Source organism: Mus musculus, chromosome 7 (genome assembly GCF_000001635.26).
Source record: "Mus musculus strain C57BL/6J chromosome 7, GRCm38.p6 C57BL/6J".
Lineage (NCBI taxonomy): Eukaryota > Metazoa > Chordata > Mammalia > Rodentia > Muridae > Mus > Mus musculus.
This window is the reverse complement of record NC_000073.6, coordinates 16,842,902-16,870,687: the sequence shown is the minus strand read 5'-3', so window position 1 is coordinate 16,870,687 and position 27,786 is coordinate 16,842,902. Positions and strand designations below refer to the sequence as shown.

Below are 27,786 nucleotides of genomic sequence, written 5' to 3'. Positions count from 1 at the left end.
CCAGGAAATCCTCCATAAACTCTTCCCCTCCCACCCTCGCACCCTCCCCCATCTTCCCTGCCTTCTGCAGCCCCTACTTTGTTTTTGAGACGGTCTTAACAGCCCAGACTGGCCTGGAACTCACCACGTACCTAAGTACCTTGAACACCTGGCTCTTCTGTCTCCACCTCCCAAGCGCTGGAATTTCCCAGCACAGAAAAAGACCTGTCTTTTTTTTTTTTTTTGTAGCATCCTTGGCTGGCCTTGAACTTAAAGAGACCCTCCTTCCTCAGCCTCTCCAAGTGCTGGGATTATATTATCACCATGGCCAGTGGGTGCTTCATTTGTTATAAAAAGAAAAAATACATTTTATTGCCTGTGTTTATGTGGGCACTTATGGTGGTCAGGGGACAAACGGAAGGAGTCAATTCTCCAAACCGGTTCATCCCAGGAATCAAACTCAAGTTGTTAGGCTTGGTGGCAAGCGCCTTTACCCCCAGAGTCAACTCTCCAGCCTTATCGCTCCAAGGTTGAGGCATCAGGGACTAAGATCATGGCCCTGGGAAGAGTCTATTTCCCTGGCCCCTCCAGTCTGCGCAGGAAGCTGCTTCCTCTACAAGAGTTCATTTCTGGGATGATGTGCAGGACTCCAAAGAAAGCAAGCTGCCCAGGGGGAACACTGGCCTCAGAGGATGCTGATGCGCTCAGCCAGCCCCTGCATCTCGTGGTCCTGCGGCAGACAGGCGCCACCCAGGTCCCCTTCTGCAGGAGTCCCATGGCGCTCTGCCACAAACTGATCCCAGCGTGCGTCGTCGCTCTCGTGCGTGATATATCGCTCGCCCATCTTTCCCTCTAGCTCTCGGAGGTCAAGCCACGTCTGGTACTCCTGAGCCGGGAAAAACTGGGTTAGCTTTGGGACCACAAGCTGGGCAGAATACAGCAATCTCAGCAACAGCCTGGATTCTGCTGGGACCAATGATGGCAAAGCACCACAGCCCACAACCTGCTCAGCCAATAGCGGTGTAGCCCCATCCCCAACCACAGCACAGCAACAAGCGAGTCATAACGTTCCCACTCACCCAGCCAATTAGAGACCTAGCTCTGCCGCCTCCTCTAGGCCCCCTCCCTACGTCACCTGTAACCATGGGTGGCTGAGAGACTTGTCCACGCTGTAGCGCTTGCGCATCTTCACCTGCAACAGGTTGTTGATGAGGTCGATGGCTGTGGGGGAAGGAGACAGATGAAGCTCTGAAGGATAGGCGGTCTCTTCCAGAAGGTCATCCCATCCTGACTGCCACAAAGGCAAACCTCTAGCACTGGCCCAGGGTACCAAACTCTACGCTTGCTTTTCTCATTAAATTGCAAATCTTGCTACTCATGGTGGCAGCACTGGTAATTCCAGTACTTGGGAGGTGGAAGCTGGAAGATCAGGAGTTCAAAGCCAGCCTAGACTACGCCTGGCAATTACTGGGATTTTTAAGTATGTGGTGGTATGATCAGCTCTAATTTTTAAAAATATTATTTAATTTTGGATTGATTGTGGTAGAAGAAGCCTATATTTAATCCCAGCACTCAAGAAGCATATGGGTTTCTGAAAGTTCAAGGACAGTCAAGGTTACATAATAAGACACTGTATCAAAAAAAAACAAATAAAATATTTTTATTTGTGTGTGTGCGCGCCCACGCGTGGGCACGTGCATGCATGTGAATGAAGGTATCTTCTTAGGCTAGAAGCAAGTATTGGAATCCCTGGTGCTAAAGTTACAGATGCTAATGAGCTCCCAGACACACATGCTGGGAACCTATCCCTGGCCCTCGGAAAGAGCTGCAAGCAGTCTTAGCACCTGAGACATCTGTCCAGCCCTTCTACCTCCAGTTTTGAACAGTATACCTTTTGGGGTGAAAACACATTTATTTCAAATGGAATATGACATTACTCTGACCAGTAGGGCGCTAACAGTGATGTGCAGTATTGACAAAAGGCCACACTCTGAAGCCACTGCTGCCTGCAGGAGACCCAGAGAAGGAAGCCCGGCCTTTGTGAAAGGATGGTTACTTAGCACCAGGTGTTCAAGCCAAAGCCCCACTGAGGCTTTGTCAATGGCAGCACATGTTGAGGGACAAAGCGTCACTATGTGGGCCTGTGCTAGCCTAGGGGCAAGGTCTGCAGGGATTCCATGGATACCAAACTCCATAGATGCAAGTCCTGTATAGAAGACAGCAGAGTGTTTGCATATGGCCGCACATAGTCTCCCTGCTTGTTCTGAACCATTTCTAGATAGTTTATTATTTATTTATTTATTTATTTATTTATTTAGTTAGTTAGTTAGTTAGTTAGTTAGTTTTTCGAGACAGGGTTTCTCTGTGTAGCCCTGGCTGTCCTGGAACTCACTCTGTAGACCAGGCTGGCCTCAAACTCAGAAGTCCCACCTGCCTTTGCCTCTCAAGTGCTGGGATCAAAGGTGTGCGCCACCACTGTCCGGCTCTAGATAATTTATAATGGTGTTCTTGTTACATGGCTGTAGAGGGAACCTAGTACCCTGGTTCTGTACTCTCCAAGAGTCTCAAGCCACCATGACACCAAGACTACTACCATTGGCCAGGCCTCAGCTTCTCAGGATAGTTTTCTAGACATGTGCTCCAACACTGAGCCACCTTCCCCAACCCCTCACTGGAAGATCCTAAGACAAGAAGCTCTACCACTGAGCTACACCCCCAGCCCCTCACTGTGGGGTTCTAGACAGAGGCTCTTGCACTGAGCCATGCCTGCAGCCCCTTCTTGGAAACTCATGACAGAGGCTCTACCACTGCCCTGTACTCCCAAAATAGACTTCCTATACTAACACAGTGGAAATGTTAGTGAAAAGCTGTTACATTGTATTCAGGAACCAATGGAGACCAAAGCCTTACCAGGCTCTGCTTGTATCAGCCTGTAATCCCAGCGTTTGGGAAGTGAAGGCAGGAGATCAGAAGTACAAGTGTATCCTCAGCTACACAGTCCAAAGCCAAGCAAACAAAACAAATCAAACAAGACCGCCCCAGCTCAGCCTCTCACAGCTCTACCCCACACCCCAGTCTACCAGGACAAGTCACCAGGTGACATTCTTGTCTTAAGACCCAGGGTCACTGTTGAGCCTCTGATGAAAATATCAAACTGTCCGCCCAGCCCTGACTCTGTTTTCCTCCCATCTCCATCAGGTCCTGGATCCCCAGAAAGCACCTCTCTTCTGGACCACCCCATAGTTACACCCCTAGACTGAACTGCCTTCTCTCTGGACACATTTCCAAAGCTGCAGGCTCACCTCTGCTCCGTTCACAGAGTTGGGCTCCAGTTCCCTTCTAGAGAGGCTCTACCCCCATGCAAGCCACTCTGGCTTCCTCTGGTCCCATTCCTCTCTGGTCCTACACAAACAAGTTGCATCCCATCTCCAAGGCCCCATGCGCCTGTCTCAGGAATTCCAAACTACACACCGTGATTAAAACTTGAGTCTCAGCTAGGTCTGGTGGCTCCCAGGCCTGCCATCCCAGCTACTGTCCAATACCTAACTGAACAACAAGATGAGTTCAAAGCCAGCCTGGGCAATCTAGTGAGACCCTGCCTCAAACTACAACACAACAACGGGGCTGGGGATACAGCTTAGTCAAAGAGAACTTCATCATGCATGAGACCCTAGGCTCAAGCCTTACTGTTGCAAAAGAAAAACAATACCAAGGACCAGACTTGGGGCTGGAGAGATGGCTCAGCAGGTTAAGAGCACTGACTGCTCTTCCAGAGGTCCTGAGTTCAATTCCCAGCAACCACATGGTGGCTCACAACAATCTGTAATGGGCTCTGTCATGCTCTTCTGGTGTGTCTGAAGACAGCTACAGTGTACTTATAAATACCACTTTCTGCTCTTGCTGAGGATATGGGTTCAAGTCCCAGCACACACATGGTGGCTCACAACCATAACTAGTAAAAACCAGTTGTAAGGGATCTAATGCCCTTTTCTGACCTCCTCTGTCACCAGGCACACATGTATACAGGCAGGCAAAACACTGACACACATAAAATAAATTAAAGAAAGGAAGGAAGGAAGGAAGGAAGGAAGGAAGGAAGGAAGGAAGGAAGGAAGGAAGGAAGGAAGACAGATAGACAGACGGAGCAGCTGACCTGGAACTGGAGAGATGGCTCAGTGGTTAAGAGCACTGGCTGCTCTTCCAAAGGATTTGGGTTAAGTTCCCAGCACCTACACGGAGGCTCACAACTGCCTGTAATTTTAGTTCCAGGAGATCGGACACTTTTCTGGCCTTCAGGAGCACATGGTGCACATACATACATGCAGACAAAATACCCATACACACGAAATAAAGTAAGCACAAAACAAAATTAAAAAGAAAAAGAAAGAGTCTACCCTGGTTCTGTACGTGTCCTAGAGCATTCAGCCACCATGACACCCCTGGGTACCAGGGTCTACCTACAAGACCCTGTAGGGTTAACCTTCGGAGGTCTACCCACTCCCACAGCCCAGCCTCTTTGACTGCCCTTCTCTTTCAGCCCCACCCACTTTGACCCGGGTCCACACCCACCCTTCATAGTCCCGCCCACCCAGGCCCAGCTTTGCCCAATCCCTTACAGCCTCACCTACTAGGTGTGGCCTTGCCATGCTCTACTCTCATGCCCACTGTTCTGTCCCCACACTTACTAATCCATGAATCTGCGGCCTGGCTTCTTCCCCACCCTCTTGCCTCCTGGTCTGTCCACAGTAGCTCACCTCCAGATGAGATGTGGCTCCAGGGGCTGGCCGGGTACATAAAGGCCGCGTTCTGTATCTGGTCATTGATGTCCTCGTCCTCATTGAAGGGGAACGTGCCACTAAGGCTCACGTACATGATCACACCCACGGACCACATGTCCAGCGAGCGGTTGTAACCCTGGTTGAGCAGTACCTCGGGTGCCAGGTAGGCAGGCGTGCCCACCACTGAGCGCCGGAAGGACTTCTCGCCGATGATGCGAGCGAAGCCAAAGTCACAGAGCTTCACCTGCAACGGTGACACGGGAAGGTTGTGCGGGATGATGGCGCCACCTTCCCCTGCTCGCCACTGTGTGTCCACACCAACACCACCTCAGTATTCCAAACAATACTTGAATGATGGTTCAAATCCAGGATTTGTCACTCACTAGCGGTGTAGTCTCGGGTGAGTGGCTTCCCCTCTCTGTACCTCAGTTTCCCCATCTCTAACACCTGTCTCAAAGGGCTGTGATGAGGATGATATGAATTAATCCGCATGTAGTTCCTGGACTGGGCCCGGTATGAAGACGTCTCTATTAAATGCTCTCTAAAGCCAACTGTCTGCCTCCTGGGTTGGGTTACAGTCTGCACCTCACCCTTTGTTAATGGTCCCTACAGGGCAGGAGGATTATGGACTGGAAGGGGAACATAGTCAACATTCTAGAAGTCTGCCCAGTCAGAATGGGCCCAAGATTTTCAACAAGGACCTTGATTCCACCACACTGGGGATGGGTTAACGTCTAAGACTTTCTGGGGATTAAAGAGGACCAGGTATGCAGGGCTGGTGCAGGTATTTGATCTCAGTACTGGGGAGGCTGAGCTAGGATCACAAATACGAGGCTAGCCCAGACAATAGACAGTTCAAGGTTAGCCTGAGTGACTCTATCCATCTATCTATCTATCTATCTATCTATCTATCTATCTATCTATCTATCTATCTATCTATCTATCTGTTAGTTAGCTTTATTTTCTTTTGTTTTTGATACAGGGTTTCTCTGTGTAGCCCTGGTTGTCTTAGAACTCTCTCTGTAGACTGGGCTGGCCTCAAACTCACAGAGATTCGCCTGCCTCTGCCTCCCGAGTGCTGGGATTAAATGCATGTGCTTGGCAGATTTATTTAGTTTTTAATGCAGAACAAATACAGATTAAGAAAAGTAAAGAAAACTTGAGCATGAGATAGGTTCCAACAAAGAACTATTGCGACTTTGCCACAAATAAGAATTAAAAGCTTAATGGTAGAGTACGTGTGTAGAATCCCCCAGTGAGGGGCTGGGGGCGTGGCTCAGTAGTAGAGCCCTGCCTAGAATCCCCCAGTGAGGGGCTGGGGTATGGCTCAGTGATAGAGCCCCTGCCTAGAACCCCCCAGTGAGGGGCTGTGGTGTGGCTCAATGGTAGAGCCCCTGCCTAGAATCCCCCAGTGAGGGGCTGGGGGCGTGGCTCAATGGTAGAGCCCCTGCCTAGAATCCCCCAGTGAGGGGCTGGGGGCGTGGCTCAGTGGTAAAGTACATAAGCAGGGCCCTAGGTTCCATCCCTGGAAGGTGAGACAAACCAATGAGATGTGAGAGAAGTGATGTGGACCACTATCCCTACTACCTCAGCGAAGGAAAGGGATGCATATATTTCTTGTACCTCTTGTCTTTTTTCCTTTGTTTAGCTAGACTATGGACCACTAAAGCCAGTGACACAACAAAACTATCTTAAATGTAACAGCAGGGAAGAGGGTGCCCAGTATGTAGTAACTTTGTAGCCCCAGAATGTGTCTGGGTGAGAGATCAAGCCCTTGTCTTATGAAGCTGGGTCACCAAGGGTGTGAAGCTCACCTGCATCTAGACCATTAGTCACTCTCCACCCCCCTTCTGTTGGGACTTGTCCTTGTCTAGGAGGGGACATAACGAACCTGAGGAAACGGATCGGCTGATGCCAGTAACACATTCTCTGGTTTCAAGTCACAGTGGACGATGTTCTTGAAGTGCAGGTGTCTCAGCGCCACCAGGATCTGAGCAGAGGAGGCAGGGCCAAGTGAGAAAGGAAGGGGAGGATCAAGCTGATGTTCACGCCTCCAAGGCCCACCCAGGCCTTTCTCTGCATCCCTAAGGATGTTACCTAAGTGAGGCAGTCGTTAAGGAAGGGATCCCAAAGCAGAGCCACTTACTCTCAAGAGCTCGATATAGAACTCTAGAAAGACTGGGCTACAGTGGGGAGGGTGGGAAGACGGAGCGTGGAACCCTAATGAGCTATTAAAACAGCAGGGACTCCCAAGACACTTCCTTCATGTGGTACAATTAAAAACCATTTTTAGGTCTGATGTGATAGCACACGCCTTTAATCCCAGCACTTGAAAGGCAGAGGCAGGGGGACCTCGGTGGGTTTTTGTTTTCTGTTTTGTTTAGTTTTGTTTGAGACAGGGTTTCTCTGTGTAGCCCTGGCTGTCCTGGAGCTCACTCTGTAGACCAGGCTGGCCTCGAACTCAGAGATCTGCCTGCCTCTGCCTCCCGGGTGCTGGGATTAAAGGCGTGCACCAATCACCATTTCATTGATTCTGAGGCTAGTCTGTTCTACAGAGGAGTTCCATGAGTTCAGTGAATCTGAGGTTAGTCTGGTCTACAAAGCGAGTTCCATGACAGGCAGAGCTACATTTTAAGACCCCCACATCTCAAAATCAAAACAAAGCAATAACCAATAACAGCAAAATTTGTTTTGTTGGCAAGATGGCAGAACAGGTGGAGGAGTTGGCTGTCCTGGAACTCGCTCTATCATCTAGGCTGGCCTCAAACTTAAAGATCTGTCTGCCATTACCTCCCAAGTGCTGGGATCAAAGACATGTACCACCAACACCCAAGAGAGACAGTGTACACTGTCTTAGAAACCAAATAAATAAATCTTAAAATAGAAGACGATACCATCAATAAACAATGTAAGCAAGACATGGGCAATGCATCAAATGTATCCAGCTCTGTCTGGAGCAGCTGTGACCCTTTAATACAGTTCCTCGTGTTGTGGTGACTGCCCCCCCACCATAATATTATTTTTGTTCCTACTTCACAACTGTAATTATGCTACTGTATATCTGATATGCAGGATATCTGTTCATCTGTTATGTGACCCCTGGGAAAGGGTTGTCGGACCCTGGAAGGGGTTGCAATGCACAGGTTAAGAACCGCTGGTCGAGCTGGAGAGATGGCTCAGTGGTTAAGAGCACCGACTGCTCTTCCAAAGGAAGAGCTCAAATCCCAGCAACCACATGGTGGCTCACAACCATCCATAACAAGATCTGATGCCCTTGTGGAGTGTCTGAAGATAGTTACTTACATATAATAAATAAATCTTTTAAAAAAGAGCTGCTGGTCGAGAGGTCACACAGCAGCTACTCGCTCAAGCAGAAAACCTGACTCCATATTTACTAAAGTGGGTTTAGGCAAATTGTTGCATCTTTAAGTCTCAGTTTGTTAATCTGTAAAATGGGAGCGATAATGGTTCTATGATATTTATTTAGCTACCTATTTACATAAGGTTTCAAATTCAAAGACTGGGCTGACTTTGTGGTGCTCAAAATGACCTTGAACTCCTGGTTCCCTTGCCTCCACTTCCCCAGTACTGGCAGGCATGTGCCACGATTCCTGGTTTTTGTCGTGCCAGGGACTGAACCCAGGGCTTCGTGCATGTTAGGCAACCAACTGAGCTATATCCCAAGACCCTCCCTTGGTTTTATAAGACAGGGTTTTACCCTAGCTCATGCTATCTAGAAACTGTTTTAATTTTGTACATTTTTATTTCATCTTGTTTTTTTTTTTTTTTTTTGAGACTGTGTCTCTCTATGTAGTCCTGGTTGACCAGGAACTCACTATGTAGACCAGACTGGCCTCAAATTCACTGGGACCCATCTGCCTTTCTCCTGAGTTCTGGGGTCAAAAGCATATACTATAGCGCCATGCCTGCTTTCTGTTGTTTAATTTTTAAGATAGGGTCTTATGTATCCCAGGCTAGACCTAAAGTCATTATGAAGCTGAACTAGCCTTGAACCGACCCCTGTACATCTTCCTCCTGGGTGCTAGGGTTACACACCTGTGTCACCATGGCCTTTTGAGCACAGGACTTAATGGTACCTACCTGGAAGGGTAGTTGGTGAGGTCTAAAGTTCCTGAGGCAAAGAACTGGGTCCAGTACTTAGAGGTGGAGCAGGCAAGAGCCCAGAGGACAGAAAAAAATCTGTAGAGAGAGAAAAGAGAGGAGAGAGGAGAGAGGAGAGAGAGAAAGAGAGAGAGAGAGAGAGAGAGAGAGAGAGAGAGAGAGAGAGAGAGAGAGAGAGACCGGATGAAATGGAAGACCAGAGAAAGAAACTACTTTGGTTGCTAAAAGTACTCAGCTCCCTCTTCCATGCAGTCAGGATGTAGCTACCTCAGGGGACCTCTGTCCCATCTCCCAGCATGCTCGGCAAATCCAGGCATATTTGGATTGGGGATTGGAAGGGGTCAGAGCAGCTGCAGCAAAGTACAGCAGGCATGCCTTGCAGAAACACCCCAGAGTGAGCAGAGTCCCGGGTGTGTGTAGGGTGTGTGTGTGGGTGTGTGTGTGTGGGGGGGGGAAGGGACGGGAAGCCTTTCCAGGGAGGACTGAAACTCAGACCACACCAGGGAATGTCCAACACCGCAGAGGTTAAAATTCTACAGAGAATGAAAGCTGGGGTGGAGTGATGGCCTAGCTAGCATGCACAGAAATGTTCCATCTTAGCACTGGGGAAGTAGCGGGAGGTAGATCAGGGCATTCTAGTCCTCTTGACTAAATGGCAAGTTCAAGGCCAGCCTAGGCTATAGAAGACCAGGTCTCAAACAACAACAACAAAGATAAGAAGAACAAAAGAAAGTAAGGAAGGCAAGCTGAAAACAAATATTGGAATAAAAAAGGATGGAAGAAGCCTGCAGAGATGGCTCAGCGGGTAAAGACTCTGGCCAGCAAGCCTGACTTCAATTCCTGGGACCTACACGGTGAGAAGGAAGAACCAACTTCCACAAGTTGTCCTACGAGCTCCATACATGTGCTGTGGCACTCAGCATACACTTATATACAGAAATTCTCACTGTAAATATAATACAATACTAAATAGCATAAAGGACAGATGACCTCACATCTGTGATATATAAAGAGCACTTGTAATGCAATAAGCATGCTTGGTGACCCAGGTCTGCAAGCCCAGTTGTTTGAAGGTGTAGACAGAGGCATTGCTGTGTGAGGCCAGCTTTGTCTTAAGTAGAGAATTACAGGCCAGCCAGGGATACATAGTAAGACCTTGTGTCCAGAACCAAACCAAACCAAACCAAACCAAACCAAAACAACAAACACCAACCCCAAAACAAGGGCTGGAGAGACAGGTCAATAGTTAAGACTACTATCTGCTCTTCCGAAGATCCAGGGTTAAATTCCCAATACAATTACAATACAATACAAGGTGCTTCACAACTCCAGTTCCAAGGGGAAACTGATGCCCTCTTCTGGCGTCCACTGGTATTGCATATACCATACGCAGTTCATCTTCATGCATTAAGGTAAATACTCATACACATAGAAAATAATAAAGCTCACATGTCTTTAATCCCAAAACTTGGGAGGCTGAGGCAGACGGATCTCCATGAGTTCCAGGGAAGCCTGGTCTACATAGTGAGAACCAGTCTCAACATTAGTTTTTTTAAAAAGTACAAAATTTAACATAAAGTATAGACCAAAATAAATAACCTGAGTGTGTGGCACTTGTGACCCCAGCATTGGAAAGGATAATGCAGGAGAATCACATGAGGCCAGCATCGAGTGCATTGGATCCTGTGTCTCAAAAAGACAAAAGGCCATAAGTACAAAAGTTCATGGGGCTGGAGAGATGGCTCAGGGGGTAAGAGCACTGACTGCTCTTCAGGAGGTCCTGAGTTCAAATCCCAGCAACCACATGGTGGCTCACAACCATCTGTAATGGGATCTGATGCCCTCTTCTGGCCTGCAGGCATTCATGTAGGCAGAAAGCTGTATATTTAATAAATCTTTAAAAAAAATTGTTTTCTGAGCTGGTAATTATTTTTATCCAGCATTAGTAAGAAGTGTGAAAACACGCATCTTCCCACTCAGTTGGTGGAAAAAGACAGAAAAGGTTTTAGACAATAAAAGTTGTTTTTTAGTTTCTGAGACAGGGTCTCACGTAGCCCAGGCTGCCCTTACATTCACGATAAAGGCAAGGACGGCCTTGAAGTCCTGATCTTCCGGCCTCCCATAACAGGCTGTTCCCGTTTATTCAGTGCTGAAGCGCCTACCCAAGGCTAGATGCACCCTAGGCAGGCAAGGATTCTACCAACGGAGTCAAAGAGTCAGCTGCCTAAAGGTGTATTCAAACTGTCCCGCATCTCCCAGCCAGTAAGAAGCTGGGCTTGGTGGAGGGCACCCGTGCTTCCCAGCACTGCTTTAACTGGGCATGGTGGTACAAGTCCATAATCCTGGCACCCAGGAAATACAGTCATGAGAATCCCACGTTTAAGGGCATATTCGTCTACACAGTGAGTTGTTCCGGACTAGCCTGAGCTCCACAAGATCCTCAAAAAAGGAAAGGAAACCAGGAGTAGTGGTAGACACCTCTAATCCCAGCACTCGGGAAGACTATTAAAACAGGGCCAATAATAGCTATTACTATGAAAGGGGAAATGGGTTCCCCTTCCTCGGTCTTTCAGTCCTTCACTAGGTTATTTGATCAACGCTCCCCCAGATCTGCTCCATGCTTTTCCCAGGCTGGAGACAGGAGACACAGTGGTGACAAAGATAGCCATCTGCCTTGGATGGTGAGCAGGGCTAACACAGAGAGACTGTAATAATAATGTCATAGTATTTACTAAGCCCCAGTTGTCCTTTTCTTTTGTCTTTTCTTTTCTTTTTCCTCCTCCTTCTTTGAAATGGGCCTCATAATGTAGCCCTGTCTCTCCTGAAACTCACTACATACACCAGGCTGGCCTTGAACTCACAGAGATCCACTGCCTTTGCCTCCCAAAAGCTAGGCATGCACCACCACACCGGTTTCTTGTCCTGCTATTGTTTATTTTTATTTCTCTCTCTCTCTCTCTCTCTCTCTCTCTCTCTCTTTTTTTTTTTTTTTGATTTTTTGAGACAGGGTTTCTCTGTGTAGCCCTGGCTGTCCTGGAACTCACTTTGTACACCAGGCTGGCCTCGAACTCAGAAATCTGCCTGCCTCTGCCTCCCAAGTGCTGGGATTAAAGGCTGGCGCCTCCACGCTTGGCCTATTGTTTATTTTTTAATGTTATTAATGAGACTTCCATCTATTTCTCTAATTTGCCCTCTTGAGTGCCTAGGGCACCAGCCTTTTCTCCACGCCTCCGCCAGGGGGAGCCGGAAGTCACGGCGCACAGCGCACCTGCGTGATAAGGAACTTGGTGAGACGCTCAGGAAGCCGGCCCTTCTCACTGGAGAGGATCATCTCCAACATGTCCCCGTGCAGTTTCTCCATCACCACGAATACCTTCTCAGGAGTCTCAAACATGCACTCGAGGTTCACAATCCCGGGGTGCCGTAGACTCTGTCCGGGAATGGGGGAAGAGGGATCAGGACTGAGGATCAGTATGGCGAGAGGCGGCAAGCGCCTGGAGAGGTCTTTGCTGCGTTGTGAGTTGTGAACTAATGGGGAAGGCCGGGGTGGCAGAAAGAGATAGCAGGAAGCGTGGGATAACAGCAAGCTTGCACTGTATGTGTGTAGCTTTGGTTTCTATTTGATTGCTTTTCTTCTGGTGCTTGCGCGTGCTAGGCAAGCTGATGCCCTAGCCCACAAGATCTTCCTCTGGCACTCTAGATACCTTTAGAAGAAAGCCCACTGACTGTCTTGCCACCCTCCTCCCTGGCCTCGTTTCTTCCATGGCTCCGGGGTTCCCTGTCACCTGCACAGACTGGTCCTTGTCCCTCTCTGCTCAGAATACCCCTCAGTTCCAGTATGTGTATCTTCTCTTCCAGAAAGACTAACTTGATCACCCCTAGACTGTAGCCCAGGTTGTACTTAAAAGGAGTAAGCAGGGGTACGGCTGAGTCACGGTCCCTTCGGGTCACCTGGAGAATGGCCACTTCATTCCTGAGCTGGCTCTCCTGCTTGGTGGGGAAGCGCAGTTTGTCAATGACCTTTACTGCAACGTCTCTGCCAGTCTTCCTGTGTTTTCCTGAGGGCGGGCACAGGAAAGATAAAGGGTCAGCGATCAAGAAGACCTAGTTCCTTCTCCTCTATGGAGACCCACATGGAATTGAGCAAAAATATTGTAGGCCTTCAAGGTTTCTCTGAAGAGTTCTCAACATGAGGGGTGGGATAGGGAATAAAAGTGGAAGAGAAGCCAGAGGCATGGCTCAGTGGTAGAGCCCCTGCCTAGAATCCCCCAGTGAGGGGCTGGGGGCGTGGCTCAGTGGTACAGCCCCTGCCTAGACCCCCCAGTGAGGGGCTGGGGGCGTGGCTCAGTGGTAGAGCCCCTGCCTAGAATCCCCCAGTGAGGGGCTGGGGTGTGGCTCAGTGGTAGAGCCCCTGCCTAGAATCCCCCAGTGAAGGGCTGGGGGCGTGGCTCAGTGGGAGAGCCCCTGCCTAGAATCCCCCAGTGAGGGGTTGGAGGCGTGGCTCAGTGGTAGAGCCCCTGCCTAGCATGCAGACTGCCATTGCTTTCACCCCTAGAAAAAGAAAGAAGAAAACCAAACAAGCCTGGAATAGTGATGCAATCCCATTATCCCAGCATTTGGAAGGCCAGGGCATGAGGATCACAAGCTTGAGGGCACCTTGTGCCGCAAATTAAAGCTATAGAGAGAGCTTCAAGAAGGGCAATGGATAACATCGACAACTATACTCCTAACCAATCGGAAGCCAGAATGTACATCTCCTATTGATAACAGTCAAGAAGCCCACTGGTTTTCCTGATGGGAAAAGGAGCCTGCAAGTGTCTGCATCAAACAACCCAGGAGACGGGCAGCAAGGAGGGGATGATATCCCCTGACCTGGGGCAGCCTCTGAGTCAGGCCTGCGGCACCCTTACCTCCATAAACCACTCCAAACTGCCCAGAGCCCAGCACCTCATCTGGGAAGATCTGGTAGACAGTGGCGATATCCTGTGAAGCGGAGACAGCAAGGTCATGGTGCAAATTGGAAAAAAAAGAGGGTCAAGGAGACTGGAGACTGGGAGGTTCCACGCTGAATGGGAGACAGGTGTGATAGTTTTGTTGGCTGAGGGATGGTCCGGATCAGGCTGGCCTGGGAGAGGTTGTCTTGTAATGGATGTGGAAAGACCCAGGCTGCCAGTAAGTGGCACCATTCCCTGGCTCTGGGTCCTGGTCTGTACAGAAGAGGAGCAAGTGAGCTGAACAGACACACAAGCTTTCCTCTCTGCTATCGACTGCAGATGTGGCCAGCTGCTTCAAGGTCCTGCCACCCGAGTCACCTGCAGTGATTCACTGCAACCTGGGTGGGTTCCTCAGTCTGGAGTTACAGGGGGTTGAGAGCCACCTAATACGAGTGCTAGGAATTCAACTCAGATCTTCTTCAGGGCAAGTGCTCTTAACTGCCGAGCCATCTGTGCAGCCCACCAAGTCAGGAGGAAGGGGGTCCTGCGCCGACTGACTTACCACATTCTCTTGGATCTGACTGTTGGACACGGAGATACTCAGAGACGCTTGTCCTAGGAAGAGGGGAAGAGAGAAGTGAGCGAGCTCTGGGCTCAGCACAGGTGTCACCTGTGCCTCCAAAGGCTACACTTGGAACCTTAGTTTCGTCGTCTGGGAAATGGAATACAAGAACCACTACGGAGCTGACCAGTTGTACCAGAGGCTCCATATGGGACCTCACGATTCTATGCCTGGCATTTTACCCGCTATCCTCAGTGCCGTAGAAAGAAGGCAGCCTGCCTTCCTCCAGGCTTGTTCCTTATCCAGGATGTCTTTCAGCCTCTTTAGTACCACCTCTAGCAACCCAGGTAGGGACTTACTGTGCGGTGTGTGCCCCGGGGCACTGGGCGCATCTTGGAGGATAACGGGCATCAGTGCCTGGCGGATGGCTGTCTCCCAACCCCGAACGGCCTCTGTTCCCTGTCCACTTGGCCCTCCCGGGGCCCCGCCAGGGGTTTCGCCCACAAAGTAGGTGACATTGGCCGTGATGATCTCGAAGCAGTGTGGGTTGGTGCCCGGGGGTACGAGGCTGAAGTTCTGAGCCGGTTCCACCGCAAGGATTTCAGACAGCGGGATTTCCTGGCAAGGGGTGGAACTGTCAGTGTAGGCAAACCTATTGGGCCATCCCTGCAGCTCCCCTGTTCTCAGAGTCAATAAGGACAGACCTGGTCTACGTGGACAGGTGGGGAAAGGCCTCCCAGCCGTACCCATGCTAACCATGAGAGCAGTTAGCTAGCCAGGAGACTATGGAGCAGCACAGAAGAAGGCTGCTGTGCCCATCACATGGGACAGCGCCTGGCACACTGAAGGCACTTGATAAATGAAGGACATCAGGGGCCACACAAAAAAGGCTGGAATTTGTGTGCGGGCCCTAGGGAGCCATGGAAAGGCTTAGAACAAGGAGGTTCAAGTTCATGGCACTGTGTGGAAAGTCCACGAGACAGAATTAGATCAAAGCAGTAGACATAAAGGAGGCTGTGGAAGAGGAAGTTTGGGACTATGGGGCAGGCAAAGTACACAGGGAAAGCTGCAGCAGAAGGATCATAAGTTCAAGGCTGGCCTAAGCAACTTGGTGAGACAATCCTTCAAAAAAAAAAAAGTAGAAAGAGGGGTGGGATGGCTTTATAGCCTAGAATCCCCCAGGGAGGGGCTGGGGGCATGGCTCAGTGGTACAGCCCCTGCCTAGAATCCCCCAGTGAGGGGCTGGGGGTGTGGCTCAGTGGTACAGCCCCTGCCTAGAATCCCCCAGTGAGGGGCTGGGGGCGTGGCTCAGTGGTAGAGCCCCTGCCTAGAATCCCCCAGTGAGGGGCTGGGGGTGTGGCTCAGTGGTACAGCCCCTGCCTAGAATCCCCCAGTGAGGGGCTGGGGGCGTGGCTCAGTGGTAGAGTACTTTCCAGGCCTAAGTTGGCCCCAGGGTTTGAAAAAGTGACTTATGCAACAAGCTCTGTGGTGAGACAGATATGGAAAGGTAAGAAAGAAGCAGGCCCGGGCACGTCAAGGAAGACATGGTGGTGGCTGGGGAACCTGATCTCTATTTCCCAGATTAATGGAGTCACTGGAGCTCTGATGACTTTATGTATGTGTGTATTTTACTCTGGAGACAGGGCTCACGTAGCCCAGGCTGGCCTTGAACTATACCTCCCGGACTGCCGTGACAATAGATGCATGTAATCACATCTGGCTGACTTAGAGTTTTAAGTAAGGACTTCCGGGCTCCAGAGAGAAGCAAAGTCACACTTACATAGACTTCCGTAGAGAACCAGAAACAGTGAGGGTAAGACATTACCCCACGGGGAAGTCGCAGAAAAGACTAGCTATAGGCCACCTATTAATTTGAAAGTAATAACAGGCTTGCTGGGCATGGTGGCACGTGCCTTTAATCCCAGCACTCAAGAGTCAGAGGTCGGCAGATCTGTGAGCTCCAGGCCAGTGCAGTTACATCATTGGGAGCCTTGTACACATCAGGCCTTGAGCTCTTTGCTTTCTACGGATGATTTCTGAGCTCTCACACCGGCCTTAGGGCAGAGCTAGTATTTGAGGCCTTTTTTACAGGTGAGATAAAGGGACAGGGAGAGGCTACGGCACCTGCCTGCTCCCCTGACTGGAAAGCACGGAGGTTGACCAGTGGGCGGTACTGGCCTAATGGCTAGCAGCAGGGAGACAGCAGGGTGGGAGATTGAGGGAGCTGTAAGGATTTGGGGTGGCCATCGGAGAAGGGGGAAGAGGAGGAGAGAGGGAGGCCCACCTTGTAGTATCTGTTGGTCGTGTTGTTCTGGAAGAGGGTAATGCATTTACAGTCTAGACGCCAGTAGTGCCGTTTCCTCTGTTAGAAAGAGAGGGACAGGGTGAGGCTGACAGCCAGGTGGTTTGCAAAAGCAAAACCCAGCCTAGCTCCTTCCCTAGCTGGCTGTGGCACTTCTTGGCCTCACCCCGCAGCCGCCCCCCTAGCTCCTTCCCTAGCTGGCTGTGGCTCTTCTTGGCCTCACTCCGCAGCCGCCCCACCCTCAACCCGCCGGGCTGTACATCCTGCCCAGTCCCCTTCCACTTAACACACCCTCTATTCTATCACTGCCTACAGAACCCCAGCTCCTTAGACCTAAGATACCTGGACTTTCCCGGCCCTCCCTTCTCTATCCCCGCCTACCTAGACCTCGCCCATCTGGCCACTGAGCACTCCGTCTGCTCAAGTTTTTTAGGCAGACCTTTAAATCTAGTCACACCCAACTGGCCTCAGCTGCCCACTTTCCTGGGCCACCCATAACTCTGGCCCCGCCCACCCAGACTTATGGGTCCATGCCAACTCAAGTTCTTCCAGCCCACCCAGAGGTCTAACCCCGCCCACTTGTCACCACCCACCCGGAACTAGCCCTGTCCATCTACACAGGCATCCCTCAGACTCACCAGTGTGTCCTTGTTGCTGTAATGGACCACCCAGCCCTCCCGCAGGGTGGTGCTGGATTTCCGGGTCGTGTGTCGCACAGACTGTACCACGCGCATCAGGGGGATGTATCCCAGCGAGCTGCAGGGAATGGGTGAGATGTTACAGGTCACATGCAAAACTGATATCCTGCCTGGGGCCACAGGGACGGCTTTGAGCAGTCACGTGAGAACGCTGCTTCTTTTCCCACTGAGTTTACAGACTTTCGTAGCAAGGAAGATATTGTTTTGAGTGTTTGTGTGAATATGGAGCACACGCACATGCGTGTGGGCGTGTGTAGGGGGTGGTGGGTTCTGTGGGTTCTGTTCCACCTCTGGAATGTGGAGGACGGCAACTCTGCGAAGTCAGTTCTCTCCATCCACCTTTATGTGGCTATAGGGATCAAACTCAGGTCAGCTTTCTCGGGAAACATCTTTACCTTTGGAGCCATCTTGATAACCTGGCTCCACTTTTTTTTTTTCTTTTTTTTTTTTTTTAAAGATTTGTTTATGAGCTGGAGAGATGGCTCAATGGTTAAGAGCACTGACTTCTCTTCAGAGGTCTTGAGTTCAATTCCCAGCAACAACATGGTGGCTCACAACCATCTGTAATAATGAGATCTGACGCCCTCTTCTGGTGTGTCTGAAGACAGGGACGGTGTACATACATACATTAAATAAATAAATAAATCTTTAAAAAAATTATTTATTTTAGTTGGGCATAGGAGTTCATGCTTTTAGTCCCAATACTCAGAAAGTGAATCTCTGAGTTCGAGGCCAGCCTGGACTACAGAGCAAGTTCCAGGATAACCTGGGCTACATAGAAAAAGACTGTCTTAAAAACAAACAAACAAACAAACAAAACAAAAAAGACCTATTTATTTATATTACGTGTCTAAGTGTTTTGCTTGTATAGCATGGTACCTAAAAGAGTCAGAAGAGGATGTCAGATCCCTTGAAGTGGATGGTTGGGCCACGTGGGTACTGGGAACTGACCCAGGTTCTCTGCAAAAGCAGCCATCTCTCTAGCCCCTGGCTCTGCTTTCTGAGATAGTCTCATGTGTCCTAGGCTAGTACTGATTTCCCTGCCCAGCCTTCTGAGTACTTGACTTCAGGTGGGCTCTGCACCGCTCAGTTTATATGGTGCTAGAGGTTGCCCAGGACTTTCTGCCGGCTAGACAAACGCTGTACCAACTGAGCCACATCCCCAGCAGGAAGATGATTCTGGAAAGGGCCAGGGTGTGAAGCTATAGGCTTAGGCTTAGCTCTGGCCTGGAAGCAGAGCACATGGCTACCATACAAAAGGCCCTGGGTTCCAACCCCAATACTATATTATTAAGTCAGGCTGCCTAGCAAGTACCTAACCTCTTTGTGCCTCAGTCTCTAGCTCTCCAAGGACTGAGGCACAGAGCCTGGCTTACGGAGGACCTGTGGTCAGTGCTAAATGGCAGCTAATCTAGTGACTGTGGAACGCAGTGACTTAACAGCTCTGAAGGCCAAGCTCCCATTTGGCCACACAGTTGCACTTTCACCTCTATTGCAAAACCGGCCACCTTTCTTGGAGCCTAGCTCAAATTGGCATGGCACTGTATCTTCTCTACCCAACCCCTCACAGCAGCGGCTGAGATTCACAGTTTGTGTTGTTTTTCTTTCAAACACCAGTAAATTGCCCTTGAACTTTAAGAAGAAAGGAAACAAAACAAGACCTTTTTAATGACTGAGGAAGAATTCAATTTTAAGTTGGCAATTTACGGGCTATGGTGCCACACCAGTAATCAAAGCACTTGGGAGATAGAGGCAGAAGCATGAGTTCAAGGACAGCCCAGACAACTTGAAACATGGTCCTGAAAAAGTGGTGGCGCATGCCTTTAATCCTAGCACTTGGGAGGCAGAGGCGGGCGGATTTCTGAGTTTGAGGACAGCCTGGGCTACACAGAGAAACCCTGCCTCAAAACAAACAAACAAACAAAAGAAGGGGAGGGGAGGGGAGGGGAGGGGAGGGGAGGGGAGGGGAGAGGAGAGAGGAGAGAGGAGAGAGGAGAGAGGAGAGAGGAGAGAGGAGAGAGGAGAGAGGAGAGAGGAGAGAGGAGAGAGGAGAGAGGAGAGAGGAGAGAGGAGAGAGGAGAGAGGAGAGAGGAGGAGAGAGGAGGAGAGGAGAGAGGAGAGAGGAGAGAGGAAGAGAAGAGAAGAGAAGAGAAGAGAAGAGAAGAGAAGAGAAGAGAAGAGAAGAGAAGAAAAGAAAAGAAAAGAGAAAGCCCAAAAGAGGGTCAGGGAGAGGCTAGGGATGTAGCTCAGTGGTACAGTGCTTGCCTGGTACGAATGGAGTTTGACCCCAGCACCACATAAACTGGGCATGGCGGTTCAACCTTGCAATCTAAGTCACTGGGAGGAAGAGCCAAGAGGATCAGAAGTTCACACTCAGGTTGAGGCCAGTGTAGGTTATATGAAACTAAGCTTCAGAAAGAAAGAAAGCAACAACAACAAAAACAGCACTGGAGAGACTGCTCAGTTGTTAAAAGCACGGACGGCTCTTCCCGAGAACCTGGGTTTGGTTTCCTTCACCCACGTGAAGGCTCACAACTGTCTATGGCTCCAGTTCCAAGGTACCTGGCACCCTCTTATGGTCTCCATGGAAAGTGCACACATGCAGTACACAGCTGAATACACACACAAAAGCATCCATACATCACCCCTGCCCCACAAAGCCCATGGTCTTTCTGTGTAGCCCTGGCTGTCCTGGAACTCACTCTAAGACCAGGCTGGCTTTGAACTCAGAAACCTGCCTGCTTCTGCCTCCCAAGTGCTGGGACTAAAGGCCTGCTCAGCTCACATACACCTTTTTTTTTTTTTTGTTTTAAACAGAAGAGAAGCAAGAGAGAGAGGACCCAAAGATAAAAAAAGTTGGGGCTCAGGAATCTAGAACATTTACAATCATACACTGATATTAGCCCATCTTAAAGACAGGGAAGCCCAGGCTTGCAGCCTTCTGAAGGGCCCCTGGGCACAGTACCTCTGGGCCTTGTGTCCCTCGCCTTCCTCTTCCTCACTGGCATGGAGAGCACTCTCTGAGTGGGAGCCGGGGATGACACCAGAATCCTCCAACTCATCTGAGATGGAGCTCTTATCAGCCTCACTGTAATCAGCGGCTTCCTCCATCGGCACGTCTGCGGGAACAGGGCGTCAGAAGGGCCTCCATCCATCCCTCCCTGGTCCCATCCCCAGTCCCTCATCCCTCTTAGATGCTAATTACCTCACCTCCATTGATGAGCGCCTCCCCCAGGCAGTCGTTAGGGACGCGGGTAGCACAGCGTTTGTGACAGTTAAACTTGCAGTCTGAAGGGACAGGGGACAGAGGGATGGGCAGGACAGGAGAGTTACTATGTGCATCTAGGACTTGGCCTCACTATGGAGCCTAGATTGGCCAGCATCTAATTCCTGGCAATCCTCCTGCCTCAGCCTCAACAGTGCTAAGATTAAATGTGCACTCTAAAAGTTGAGGAGATGACCCCATGGGTAAGACAATAAAGGATGGCTTGTTCACTTGGTTTCTTTGTTGCTTCAGACAGGGTCGCAGGTAGTTCAGCCTGGCCCAGAACCTATGTAGCCAAGGATGATCCCTCCCCCTCCAACTCCCAGTGCCAGTTTTACAGGCATGGCCCACCAGGTCAAACTTTTTTTTTTTGTTTTTTGTTTTGTTTTGTTTTTTGTTTTGTTTTTTTGAGACAAGGTTTCTCTGTATAGCCCTGGCTGTCCTGGAACTCACTCTGTACACCAGGATGGCCACAAACTCAGAAATCCTCCTGCCTCTGCCTCCCAAGTGCCGGGATTGAAGGTGTGTGCCACCACTGCCCGGCGGAGGCTAGTCTTAAATTCCTGATCGCCCTGCCTTAGTATCTCAAATGAAGGGTGGGATTATTTGTGTGTAACTTCAGACAATTCCAGAAGTCTTGACTCTTACACTCCTAAGTCAGATTCTTGGTCTTTCTAGTGGGATTATATTGTGTTCTACAGATCTAGATTTCCAAGGGTATAGGGTTCCAGAACTCCAGAAACTTCCATAATGGCCGGGATTCAGGCCATGGATCGGAGATCCTGCGTTTTCCTCTGGGGGGAGTTTTAGACCCACAGTCTTCCCAGTGTGTTCCACTAACCTTTGCACTGCAGGCCCTGGCGGAATAGACCCTTGAGCAGTTTCTTGCAAGCCTGGCAAACGGTGGGCCGTGTGTAGCTATGTATAAGGAAGGTGTGTGGCACCTTGACCTTGGACATCAGCATCTTGTCCAACTCAATGGGTCGGCCTGTGTAGAAGGAAGAGGAAGAGGAGGAGGACGACGACGAGGGTGGTCGGCGAGGAAGGAGGTCGGTGGTGCTACGGCTCTACCCAGCAGGGAAGGCAGAAGGAACAGATCAGCGAATTAGCACCTGCCTGGTGCCATTAGCCCTCAGCCTCCACCCCTCCCCACTCTCCAGCCCCTCACCAGCTCTTCGGCGGTGCAGGGTAAGGACTCGGAGCTGCCAAGGCGCACAGAATGGCCACTGGCCAGAGACGTGGATGACAGGCGGCGCTTTCGAGCACCACTGCAGTTGTTCGGGATGCTGAAGGCGCAGCGTTTGTGGTAATTCAGCCCGCAGCCTATAGGGGGCGCAAGACCATCAGCGCCAAAGCCTGCAGCCACTATTAGGTGTTCCCCACCCCCCCACCCCCACTCCCGTCTTAAGAACACCCCCCCACCCCCCCACCCCCGCTTCAAGCATCCACATCAGCAAAAGTGGATGTAGCACCCCAAGATTCGGTGCTGCCGCTGAAGGAAATTTGTGCACTGGATTTGAGTCTGTATCTTGTGATTCTATCCTGAGTTTTCACTAAACCGGAAGCTTTAAAGAGCCGAGATTCCCAGATGATTCTCAGACGGTGGAATTCTGCCTGTGGTCAGGCAACTTGCACCTGAGATCCCCAACAGGCTGCCTGCCCTGAGGATTCTGGAGCTGCCTGGCCAACTCCTCCAGATAAACTGTTGCTATTTTTCTCCTTCTGTTCTGTTTCTTTGCTTCATCTCTGATTGACACGGAGCTCATTTCCATCACCACACCTCAAGATCTCCCTAGAGATGGCTCAGCAGTTAAAGCACTTGTCTTTTGTACAGGACAGGAGTTCGGTTCCTAACCCCCATGCAACATTTGTGGTCCAACAGACACATTCGGGCAAAACACCAATGCACAAAGCATAAAAATAAACAAAACTAAATAAATCTCCATCATAAGGGCCCTATCTTCCTATGCTCTATGTCCCATACCTGAACTCTGAAAAGGGCTCTGCTCTGTCCAGGAACCCTGAACCTCACTTATACCAAGAATCACCTCCTAGGCTCTGTATCCATTCCAGGGCCCCTCAAACTTTGCCTGCCTGGAGTCCTAACTTAGCCCACCAGCTCCATGCCCCCCCCCCCCGGGGGGGACTCTGCCCACAGACCTGAACCCCAACCGCCTCCCAAGTTCTCTTAGAGCTTCTGTCACTTACTTCTAAGCTCCATTCCTTGACCTTAACCCAGTCCCCGCATGCCTTTCCTAGCTTCGCCTACCATGTCGCACCTTCCCAGGCTCCGCCCAGTCCCCTTTGGCTCTCACCATCGCACTTGAGGCCCTGGCGCACGAGGCCGAAGAGCATCTCCCCGCAGTGGTCACAGAAGGCGGGAGCGCGGTACGAGTGCACAGTGAGAGCATGCGGTCGGATCTGGAAATCCTCGAAGGTGGCCGAGGCTGTGGGCAGCAAGGAGGGAGGATACACTTGAGCCAAGAGGATGGGTGCCTGGCTTATGGTAGCTGGGGCTCACAGAGAAACTCTGTCTCGAAAACACACACAAACACACACACACACACACACACACACACACACACACACACACACACCAGCTTCCCACTGAGCAAAGCACCTATGTGCCTCCTGATAAAGTGGGAGTTAGTGGGGAGTTTTTAAATGGGTAAAGAATGTGTTGTTGTTTTGTTGCAGTTGCAATATTAAGACAGCCCATAATGCCAGGCAGTGGTGGCACATGCCTTTAATCCTAGCACTAGGAGGCAGAGGCAGTAGCATCTCTGTGAGTTCAAGTCCAGCTTGGTCTACATATTGAGTTCCAGGACGGACAGGACTACATAGCGAGACCGTCTCAAAAATAAATAATCAATAAAATAAAATATTCCTGGGGCTAGTATGTCAGCTCAGCAGTTAAAAGGTTGCCACAATTGATGACCTGAGTTCAATACACAGGCTCGATTTAGTGGCTCAAGTCCCACAAGTTGTCTTTTAATATTTACATGCACGCATGCACACACATACACGCACACACTAAATGTTAAACAGTTGTGGTGGCTAAGGGTATAGTTCACCGGTAGGGACAGTGCTTGCCTAGCATGTGAAAAGTGCTACAGAGATGGCTCAGCGGTTAAGAGCACTGACTGCTCTTCCAGAGGTCCTGAGTTCAATTCCCAGCTACCACATGGTGGCTCACACCATCTGTAATGGGATCCAATGCCCTTTTCTAGTGTGTCTGAAGTCAGCTATAGTGTACTTGTATATAATAAATAAATCTTTTTTTTAAAAAATGTGCTGGGTATCACAAAGGGAGAGGGCTATCTAGCTGACTGTCAGGGTCCACATCTCTAATCTCAGTGTAAAGTCAGAGGCAGGAGGATCTCTGTGAGTTCCAGGCCATCCACAGCTACACAGTAAAATTTTTTTATATTTTATTTTATTTTATTTTATTTTATTTTATTTTATTTTATTTTATTTTATTTTATTTTATTTTTCCAAGACAGGGTTTCTCTGTGTAGCCCTAGCTGTCCTGGCACTCACTCTGTAGACCAGGCTGGCCTCGAACTCAGAAATCCGCCTGCCTCTGCCTCCCGAGTGCTGGGATTAAAGGCATGGATCTCCATGCCTGGCTCACAGTAAGATCTTATCTTAAACAAACAAACAAACAAATAAGCAAGCAAGCAAGCTACTTCCTCCCAAGGTTTCTATGAGGCACACCTTTTAAAGATGCATTGATTTTTCTTTTTTATGTGTATGGCCCTTTGCTGGCTCATATGCCTGTGCCTGTGGTGGTCAGAAGAGGGAGTCAGATCCCTTGGAACTGGAGTTACAGTTTGTGAGCTGCTGTGTGGGTGCTGAGAACTGAACCCCAGTGCCCTGAAACAGCAACAAGTGTTTTTAACCACTGAACCAGTTGTCCAGCGCAAATGTTTCACTTTTTAGCCCAAGCTAGTCTTAAACTTGCGGTACTTAAAAACTGTGCCTGGGATCACAGGCAAGTCCCATCAGACTGATCCTATGTCACCTCTCCCAGAGGCCCGCCCCCTCCCCCCAACAAGGCCCCGCCCCCGGGGTGCCGGCCACTTCTCACCCGACAGAACCACCTCCACCAGGTCACCCTCCTGGATATCTGCAGCTGATCGCACCAGCTGCAGGAGGTTGGCTGATGTTGGGTCATGTTTGAAGAGCAGGATCTTGTCGTACAGGCCGTAGAAGCCACACTCTGGGAACTGAGGGGCAAGAGAAGAGGGGTGGAGTGGCAACGGAAAAGCTAAATACAGGATGCGACAGCGGCAGCCTACTGGAACCCTCTCAGGGCAGGGCCGGTTGTTTCCCCCGGAAACTGAGACCCTACAGCCCACCGCTTCCTGCCTGTCCCCTCCCAACCCCAGTTTGAGCCAGCAGGATGCCTGAGCCCCAGGTGTGCTAAGGAGGGAGGCTCTGGCCAGAGTCTGGCGGGTGAGACTGGCAGGGGAGGGGCTGAGGGGCAAAGGAGGTTTAGAGGCTCCGGGAGCAGAGTGAACATTTCGAATTTTCCAGAGCTGGCGGGACACTGAGTGATCACCCCCTCCTCTTTCAGCCACATCTCCACCCCAGCTTCCTTCCTGAATCTATTGTTCCTGTTACCTGGCTCTTGGCCCAGCATTGGGGCAGAATGAAACAAGAAAAAAAGGGGGGGGGGGTGTTGGAGGGACTTTTGGGGGAGTGCTTAAGATAGCTAAGAGGTAAGGAGGCCTCCTCTCATCCAAGGCTCCAAAGACCCAGGTGTCCGGGTCCCAGCTTGGAAGTGGGCAGGAAATGACACAGCGTCGAACAGAAAGTGAAACTGCCCAGGTGGGGCACAGGGAAGGAAGGCAGGCAAGAAGGGGCCCAAAACAGCCCCTGAGCCCCTAGAAGAGCAGAAAACAAACTAGGTTGGGCCCGAGAAGGGGAGGCTGGGGATCTGAACCCTAATACAAAGAATTTCACTCCAGGGGCAATGTACAGGAGCCCCAGTCCTGCTTCCCACAGGCCGGCTAGGCTGATTTAGGAGTGGGAGGGGGCTGGGCTAAATAGACTTGGAGAGCTGGTGGGCTCAGCTTCCCTTGATGATCTGTAGAAAATCAGTATTGCCTTGCCCCGGATGGTGGCTTGATCTAGTAACACCCCCACCTCCCACCCACTTGGAACAGGGTTTGGATATGTAGCCTAGGCTGGCTTTTTTTCTAACTAGTTTTTTATCTGCTGGAAAAAATGGGAGGTGGCCCTGTTCCTGCTGTTTCTCTAGAGAGGAAGGATCTATTTCCAGGAGCCCGAGAAAAGCCTAAGTCTGGATGTTTGGGAATCCCAATGTGCTCCCATTATAAGATTATACATTCTGAGTTCCACCTGTAACTGTCATATTATTCAACCACTCAGGACTCAGAACTTCTCGTATATTCACCACCAGGCACTTGAACTACTGAAAAAGCATGCTCCTCTCTACCTCCTAGGGTTGGGGGATAGACCCGGGGGGGGGGGGTTGCTTGCTAGGCAAGTGCTCTACCAGCTGGGTTGTAAATTTTCCTAGGATTTGGGCATCTAGTCCCACTTGGTTCCTTCTGACCATGATACTCAAGGCGAGGAACCTGGATAGCCAAATCTAAGAGCAGCAGGAGGGGCATTGATTAGGCGGGGAGAGGGGTCTGCAGGGATTTTGGGGGGTGCCAAGGAGATACACAGGAGTGCCTTGCTCCTTCACACCCCATCTCAGGCCTGGGAAAGGATAGGGATTGTACCCCGAGACCTTGCTTGCCCCTGGCAGCTTGTCCACACACCCACTCACACATGTCACCCGATCACCATGGCCAGTATGGCTTCAATTTCTACTGTTTCCAAAGACCGGAGGCCCAGGATGGGCCCATCAGAAGAGCTCTTCCTGATCAGCTGCTCCCACTTGCCCCTTCCTCCCAACTCCACACCTGGTAGGCCCCTCCCTTCCTCCCTGCTCGCTGCAGAAAACAACAAGCAGCGACAGGCAATTTGGGGAGGCCTCTGGGCACCCCACCCCTATCCGGGCCTCTCTGAAACCGGTGGTGGAGTGAGGACACGACTAGGGTGTAGTGCCCCTCCTCGTCTGTCACCTAGGCCCCTCTCTGGCCTCCCAACAATCTCAGGCCACCTCCAAAGCCTCCTCCTTTATCATGAGAGCCCCCTATGCCCTCACCTTCTGGTCCACGATAGAACAGGCTAGTTGCTTCACATGAGCCAACTCTGAGGCAGCCGGCAACAGCACGAACTCTCGGGTCAATCCGATCTGGATATGGAAGGAGACCCCCGAACCCGGAGCCGGGATCTGAGGCAGCAGAGGTGGCGGCGACTGGAGATCCAAGCCACCGGGGGGCGGAGGAGACCCGGGCCCCGGAGAGCCGGGGAGTCCTGCGGGATGGGAGGGGGCGGCGGCCATGGGGGCCAGATCCAGATCTGCCGCCCAAAGCTCACCAAGGACCCTGGGACCTAGATCCGAGAGCTCTCTTGCGGTGGTGGTAAGAACGCAGGCATTTGAGAGAGAAATCTGTCAGGTTGAGAGACGCGAGGATGGCGGGATCCTGGGCAATGAGAGAAAAGGCATCTAGTGGGTCACACGCCGGGAGTCAAGAGAGCAGAGTTCAGAAAGAAAAACAGTGGTTTGGGGAAGGGTACCCAGAGATTGGAAGGTTGGAAGAAACCAGGAAAGAAAGTCGGGTAGGGCAGGGTCCCTGGAATCAAAAGACACTGCGATCCAAGGCCCCTGGAGAAAGAAGGCTGAGAGCAAAGCAGAGGGAATGCCAGGATCCGGTGGGTTTGACGGCAGGACCAAAGTCAGGGCAGGCCTGAAGATGCTCTGCCTTGGGGGTAGAAAACGGGAGTCTGACCAGGGATCTAGTGGATCGTAGGAACCCGACTGGCTCGGGGATGAGGAGGGGTTGCCAGGGCCAGGGCTGAAAGAAGAGACTCTCACAGGTCGTGAAAGTCGGAGGAAAGTTGGATCAGGGGCGGCGGAGGAGGGAGCGTTACCGAAGGCGGGGCGGGTCGGGGACAAGGGAGGGTCGCACAGCGCGGGTAGCTCTATTTTTCCCCCTTCAAAGTTTAAGTCGGCAGCGGCGGCCCAGAAGGAAGTCTCAGGAGCGATGGCACAGCTGGCCAATC

At 50.7% G+C, this 27,786-nt stretch overlaps 1 protein-coding gene across 4 annotated transcripts; it reads right to left on the bottom strand.

Annotated features, from left to right (window-relative positions):
* Nucleotides 1-226: 226 nt before the first annotated feature.
* Prkd2 (protein kinase D2) lies at nt 227-27,786 on the bottom strand. 4 transcript variants are annotated; one of them, XR_003946369.1, is made up of 20 exons: nt 27,655-27,781; nt 26,825-27,206; nt 24,731-24,869; nt 22,956-23,087; nt 21,809-21,963; nt 21,482-21,707; nt 20,586-20,663; nt 20,341-20,494; nt 17,316-17,433; nt 16,660-16,737; nt 14,735-14,993; nt 14,376-14,428; nt 13,790-13,862; nt 12,831-12,937; nt 12,148-12,309; nt 8,859-8,957; nt 6,649-6,747; nt 4,734-5,001; nt 1,115-1,200; nt 327-865 (listed from the first exon to the last, which is right to left on the bottom strand). XR_003946369.1 is itself a non-coding variant. In NM_001252458.1 (19 exons), the coding sequence occupies exons 2-19, from the start codon at nt 27,062-27,064 to the stop codon at nt 665-667; spliced, it is 2,628 nt and encodes an 875-aa protein (NP_001239387.1). In that variant the 5' UTR covers nt 27,065-27,206; nt 27,655-27,786; the 3' UTR covers nt 227-664. The 4 variants fall into 4 exon arrangements, 3 of the variants coding, with proteins under 3 accessions (NP_001239387.1, NP_849231.1, XP_006539507.1); NM_001252458.1 differs by lacking the exon at nt 8,859-8,957 and having other exon boundaries at nt 227-865; nt 27,655-27,786; XM_006539444.2 differs by lacking the exon at nt 8,859-8,957 and having other exon boundaries at nt 319-865; nt 20,581-20,663; nt 27,655-27,772.